Source organism: Dermacentor andersoni, chromosome 9 (assembly GCF_023375885.2).
Source record: "Dermacentor andersoni chromosome 9, qqDerAnde1_hic_scaffold, whole genome shotgun sequence".
Taxonomy (NCBI): domain Eukaryota; kingdom Metazoa; phylum Arthropoda; class Arachnida; order Ixodida; family Ixodidae; genus Dermacentor; species Dermacentor andersoni.
The window spans coordinates 55,293,647-55,300,170 of record NC_092822.1 but is presented as its reverse complement, the minus strand read 5'-3'; the positions used below and the strand labels follow the sequence as shown (position 1 = coordinate 55,300,170).

General features: G+C 51.2%; 1 protein-coding gene across 2 annotated transcripts; it reads right to left on the bottom strand.

Moving 5' to 3' along the window:
* Positions 1–513: 513 nt before the first annotated feature.
* Positions 514–4,590, bottom strand: LOC126528539 (sodium-dependent glucose transporter 1A-like). 2 transcript variants are annotated; one of them, XM_050176406.3, is made up of 4 exons: positions 4,257–4,590; positions 3,067–3,193; positions 2,689–2,847; positions 514–2,600 (listed from the first exon to the last, which is right to left on the bottom strand). In XM_050176406.3, exons 1-4 carry the CDS (start codon positions 4,467–4,469, stop codon positions 1,498–1,500), a joined length of 1,602 nt encoding a protein of 533 aa, XP_050032363.2. In that variant the 5' UTR covers positions 4,470–4,590; the 3' UTR covers positions 514–1,497. The 2 variants fall into 2 exon arrangements, with proteins under 2 accessions (XP_050032363.2, XP_054924977.1); XM_055069002.2 differs by having other exon boundaries at positions 2,689–3,193.
* Positions 4,591–6,524: the final 1,934 nt, after the last annotated feature.

The following is a 6,524-nucleotide window of genomic DNA, read 5'->3' as shown; positions in this document are numbered from 1 at the left end:
TATATATATATATATATATATATATACATATATATATATCGCCTTTTTTCTTTCTTTGGGAGGTTCTTGGGCACGCTCTTCGTACATGAATGTGTGAGCTCTCTACGGAACCGCTTTTACGGCTCTTTGGGGCTCGTCGCTGGATGCTAAGAACAAAACAAAGCGGAGAGTCGGACTATACGGCTGTAAAAAAAAAAAAAGAACTCGGATCCGGACAGAACTGGAACGCGGGGACGCGGTACCTGAGCTCGTAGAGCGAGGCTTCTTTAGCACGCGTCTCTGCCGCTAATCCGGGTCCGTGAAGCCGAAAAATACGAGGTTGCCGCGGGCGCCGAGGGCCATGCAAAGACGGGCATAAGGGGGAAGAGGTTTGCGTTTACGAACCATCCGGGTTGTCGTCACGTGTTTCCTTTTTTTCTCGCTTATGTTGTGTATTTCTATTTTGGTTCGTTTATTTCTCTAGCGGAAAGAAAGAGAGAGACAGAGAAGGATTTTACGCACGCAGACAGATGGCGCTATAGCAGGCTTACCTTGTTCAACGTTTGGGACACTTTGGTTGCCTCGTCAAGTAACCGCTGAGAAATGGCGCGGAGTTTGATGGTTAACAGTACTAGAAGTCTAAGTTTAAACGAATTTACGGCACAACTAATCGTATACCGGCATCTGCAGTTTCTAAACGCCGTGGGTGATGACGACGATTCATTCTGACACCGAAACAAACCTTCGAAAGCGTTAATCCGTACTTCACCCAGTGGCCTCGTCTACGTTTAAGTAGTGGGCGAGCAATGTTTACAACGCGCACAATAAAGCACAAAGCATGCCGTTAATGTTCTAACGGCCCCTGAAGCACAGTTTTAAGTCACGCCAAACGTCGTACACAACTGGGAAATGTCGCGTCGCAAGACAAAAGAACATAGCAAAGGCGAGTCTTTCTTTTTATTATCACCCGCCGTGGTTGCTTAGTGGCTATGGCGTTGGGCTTCCAAGAACGAGGTCGCGGGATCGAATCCCGGCCACGACGGCCGCATTTCTATGGGGACGAAATGAGAAAACATCCGTGTACTTAAATTTAGATGCGCGTTAAAGAGCCCCAGATGGCCCAAGTTTCCGGAGTCCCCCCCCTACGGCGTGCCTCATAATCAGAAAGTGGTTTTGGCACTTATAAACCCCATAATTTCTTTTCTATGTTATCACTCCATTTAGATCTATATGGGACGCTAACGTTTCCGTAAAAGTGCGCAGGAGGGTATTTGCAGTCATGTCTCTGTGGCTACCCTACACTTCTGCAGGGGGAAAGGGGAAGAATAGATAAGGCAACCTGTGAAGGTCACATGTCGCTTACCTGCGTGCAACAGGTGCTGTAGTGTGCACGTACCTAAGAACACGCCTTCCGCGAGATGAAAATCTGTCTTGTATTGTGTGTCCAGGCAAAAACAAAAGGTGTGTTGAAGTTCCAATGCTGCCGGTTATGTTTATTGAACTACTGGTCAGTTATGTTTATTGAACTACAGGACACGATTGAACTATCGTGTCCTGCCGAGCCGTGCATCTAGCTGCAAGGGGTGGAGACGCCGCTAGAGCGAAAGCGTTTCGTTCGAGAGGTTTTTCGCAAGTTCCAATAACGCATACGTCTTTGTCAGCGCTTAGCAGCGGCCTTTTTCGAACGTAAAAGTACATGGCGACAAAAAACACTACGCACAGCAAGACCGCCGCGAAACATACGTAGAGGAACAAGTTTGGACTGTGGTCTAAGAACTGACCCACTAGAAGAGGCGGCGATAGTGCGCCGATGCCCGCCGCGATTAGTACGATGGACATCATCATGTTGCTGATGTTAATATAGGCAACGATCCATGCGACCGCGGCCGCGTACACGGGACCTTGGCCGATGCCCGTGAGCGCGCTGCACGCCCAAAGCACGGCGCTGCTGCTGGAGCCCCATACCACGAGCACGGCGGCCGCGACGAAGATTATGACGTTGGAGAGGGCGAGCATCTGAAGAGGCGACATCTTGATAGTGACCAGTGCGGCCGCCAGGCGGCTCGCCGCGAAGCAGAAGAAGTAGACGGCCGCTACGCGAGCGGCCGCCGATTTGGGGAAGTGCAGATCGCTCTTCACGGCGAACGCGGTGAGCATCTGGGACGACGTGCACTCGAGCGCCACGTAGACGCACACGTAGGCGCTCAGCAGGGCCAGCACGATGCGGGTAAAGCGCACCTCCTCGGGAGACTCCTTCTTGCACCCGGGGGTGCCATCCCCACGGGGAGGCTTGGCGTCGGCGTTGTCGAACAAGTACAGCGCCACCATGGCAACGACCAGGACAAGGTGGAAGGCGCTGACTATGCCGAACGCGTAGTAGACCCGGCTCTCGTCGATTCCGGTCGGGGGCTCCACCGGGCTGTAGCCAGTGTCGTTCGGGCTCAAGTGCTCGCTCAGGTTGGTGGCCGTCTGGTTCAGCGACGAGCCGCCATGGCCGGTGGACAGGAAGGGCTCGGCGATGAGCGGTGTCAGCAGGCAGCCGACGCCAAAGGCCAAATGGTAGACCTGCAGCGCCGGGCTGCTGTTCCCCGGCCACAGGTTGATGATCCACACGTTCGCTCCTGCGCAGCCCCGTTCGATGTACGTCAGCTTTAGTTCATCCGCGTTTGTGCGTTTTTGTGGCATACGCAGCGCAAATATGTGCCTCACCGGTGTCGAAGGCACCCACGCTGATCCCGCCGAAGAAGACCATGGCGTGAGCAAGCGGCAGGCTTCCACTAAGCGGAATCATGAGCACCGTCACGCAGGCAATCGCCATCATCAGTATAGACATGATCTGCACGTTGTACATGTCGTACAGCTTGCCTCCTGAAATAAAGCACCGACCGAAACACCGCTGTGTGTATGCAACCGCGGTCGTGGCACTTCCCTCCAAGGAACGGTCCACAATTACGAAGCGGTTCTTAAACTTTGTTACGCGTGAATGTCTGCCCACTCCGCCTTCTTTACGGTCGGATATTACGAACCCATTTGGTTTAATGTCGGTTACCTCAACAAAGAGGTATACTCCTTCTCCGCGAGACGCACCTAGTAGGGAGCCGAGCAGAGCGCCGACGCAGCGTGTGGTGATGAGTTGCGACACGCTTGAAATGTTGGAGTCGTAGATCTCGACCAGGTCCAGCAGCGCCACACCGGTCAGCGCCAAGATGAGACCCTGCATACCGCACGCGACGACCCGTTCACACACAAGTCCGCTCCACGCGTGGACGAAAATTGGCCCTCGAACTCACCTTTATACTTACGTTCAACGGTGCCCGTCAAGGAAGGAAGGAAGGAAGGAAAAAGTGGAGAAGGAAAGGTAGGGAGGTTAACCAGCTTAGCTTAACCGGTTTGCTACCCTACACATGGGAGAGGGATGGGGGAGATAAAGATGGGGAAGGGGGAGAGGGAGAGAGAGCACATAGCACAGGTGCCCGTCAAAGGTAACCTACACGGGTTATGTGAATAAATAAATTGGACCCGGGTTTAATGAATATGTTTAGCAGCGGCAATCGCAGTCAATGAGAAGGTTCATTCGCGACTACTTCAGGTAATTTAGGCAAGCTACCTTGAATAACACTTTTAGCACTCGAAGACGACTACGTATGTTAGAAACTCAAGTTTGTTATAGAGCGACTTTTGTAGCCGAGTTGGTGCTGTAGCAGAAAAATCTCACTATATATGCAATTGGGCGTGTGTTCTGTAAAGTTAGTTGCAGGTAATGCTGATAGCTTTCCTAAAGATTTCCTTCGAAATTCCTTCTCACGGTGCTTAGTAGGCCTTCCAAGAGCATTCGACAATATTCGCGCTGGTGCGATGCGTCGAGCAGTCTTGATGCCCCGGGAACGTGCGTTATTTATTCAATTAATCTGTGAGAATGTAATGCGGTGTGAGCGCGCGCTTTAAGTTATGAACACGTTGAAGGAACGCTATGCTTTGTGGGGATGCGAGAAGCCCGATGCTGGCACACCCCAAAATATTCGGCTGCCTTTGATGTAGTTTTGATAAAGCTTGCACCAAATACTCCGCAATTTATTACATTCCACTGTACACGCCTTTCTTTTTTTTTTTTTCATGTGTAAGGCTTCTGTGTCAGAAAGCACGAGTAGACCGTACTGCATGGTCCAGCGGGCGAGATATGCTAAACCGCGTTGCATGGTGCTGTTACGAAGTACAAAGGAAAACAAAGGCGACAAGCCCAACCCTTCAATACTTTCTTAGATAGCTGCACTGCTCACCATTCCCATGCAGCCCAGGCTGAGGTTGCAGGTTCGGCCCAGTTTGAGCCACAGCTCGGCGCGCGGAGACAGCATCCTTGTCGCTGTGCCACTATTCGTGTCGCGGCCAGAGGAGTCACGTTCCAGGGCCGGCGGTAAACTCCTTCTGTCCGGCTGACCGCGGGACGACCGCTCGTTCAGTCGCATGAAAGCGGCAAGGCCCTGGCGTGGCATAGCGGTTATCTCCAAGTTATCCCCCGTCACAATTGCCCCCAATTATGGGGGCCGCTAAATGTCGTGCTGCTTACGACATAAATGTTCCGGTACAAGTGAGCGTTTTTAGAGTCCTTTAGGATAGCGTGGACGCGCTAGCGCAGACGAATATACCGGAATAACGGAAGACACAAATGACTGCAGATGCGATTATGGCGACTTCTGTGTTGACGTGCACGACCAAAGCGAGTAGTACTCTCGTTGTACTGAGCGGATGTTTTCCATTTATGCGCTGACGTAGATGTTTGGGAATCGAGAGTCGGCAGGAATTGCACTTTGGCTCAAAATTTTCTTTTCTCCTGCAGAGAACAGTCGTGAAATGCGACAATTTTTCAAACCCATTCTAGTTGAACAGCACGTCACCAGATGCCGCTAACGGCGTCACTCTTATCATCACGTCATCTGGTACTACGGTTACTCCTACTCTAGTACGTGTGTGCTGTGTAAAGAAACTCATAATGCCTCATCATGCCCCGCGTAGCACAGACTGTAGCCACTTCAAGTTGTGTTTTATGTCGGGATATAAAAGGGGTGGCTTCACCGGCACTGTGTTCAAGTCTGAGCAACATACCGATTACGACCCTGTCCGCACACCGACGGAGCAGACCTCTCGTGGCGGACTCCGGATAATTCTGACCAGCTGCGGTTCGTGTGCCTCAATTTAGCACAAGAGCGTTCTTTTTTTTTTTTTTTTTCATTTGGCCACCGTCAGAAGGTGACCGCCGGAGCCGGGACCAAACCAGCGCTCTCGAGTTCAGCTGTGCAACGCCATAGCCACTAAGCTACCACGGTGGTTCTAGAAAAAATCGGTCGAAATAAGCGGTCACCGCAGAGCCAGTATCCTTTGCCTATAGCTGGGGTTGGCAACACTGTGACGGCGACCCGCTTTCAGCGAGCCACCTGCGTACGTGTACACTAGAGCGTATTCTAGTACACTCTATAGTCTACACTATACAGCTCCAAATTGATGTGCTGAAACTGGATTCCTTACATGCTGTCGTCAAGCGCACAGCAACGGAAGGGCCGTATACAAAGTAAGCATGGCAGCAATCAGTCCGGGCCCTTTTGCACTTAGGCGCATATTAGGTCCCTGGCAGAGGCCGTCCTTGCAACGTCAAGCACTCGATCTCTCGTTTGATAGCCTTGAACCAATTGGCTGCTTCGGAAAACTCTAGCTATACTGTAACGTGTACATCGTATAAAATGAAGCAGCCAAGCCAAGACGACTTATACGTTCGAACAATCTAGACTGAAAAGTTAAATCGCGATATCAAGTTGTGCTATTTATTTATTTATTTATTTATTTATTTATTTATTTATTTATTTATTTATTTATACTTCCGCCCTCTTTGTTCTAGGACCTTTTCCACCGCTCTTCCCCTCTTTTCTAGATTGGCATGTACGTGAATACTTCTACGCCCGCATACCTCGCCGCTTTGAAAGATCTATCTATCTATCTATCTATCTATCTATCTATCTATCTATCTAATCTTTACGCACAGTCTTTTACAAAGACGTGTGACTCACTACGACCCAATAGTTCCACGAACTTCATGTGGGTATTGTTAAGCGGTGGATGTAGCAGCCCTGTCGTAGTACAATATAGAAAGTCTACAAAATTCAGGAGAGAGATATATATAGAAGAAAATGCAAGGGTGTTAGCCAAGGTCTCGCCCGGTTGGCTAAACTGTACATTGTTACGTTTCGCCTACGACGCGCGGTATAGCCGGCGCGGATGCAACGGACGCCGGGGCTTCGTTCAAAGCGGCGGACATTTTGGCCCGTTCGGAGCTGCCGCAAAGCCTCCCCGCCAAGCGCGTCCAGGCGTGGTTCAGTGCCACGTGTCTTCGTGTGTGCGTGTGTGTGTGTGTGCCCACGCTTGTCAAAGCGCGGCAGCCGGGGAGAGGAGCTCCCCAAGTGTGAAGCGAGGAGGTCTGACAGGCGCCGGCTTGGCGGATGCGTCACTACACTCGTCTCAACGTGTCTCTCAGCGTGTCCGTGGCGCCGTCACGTGCG

What these genes read in the sequence shown, in the direction of transcription:
- LOC126528539 (XM_055069002.2), bottom strand. Translation starts at nt 4,469, where the DNA reads ATGCCACGCCAGGGCCTTGCCGCTTTCATGCGACTGAACGAGCGGTCG. An exon ending in GCCTGGGCTGCATGGGAATG is followed by an intron (nt 3,194 to 4,256) that starts GTGAGCAGTGCA and finishes TGCGGTATGCAG; the next exon opens with GGTCTCATCTTGGCGCTGAC. An exon ending in CGTGGGTGCCTTCGACACCG is followed by an intron (nt 2,601 to 2,688) that starts GTGAGGCACATA and finishes GGGGCTGCGCAG; the next exon opens with GAGCGAACGTGTGGATCATC.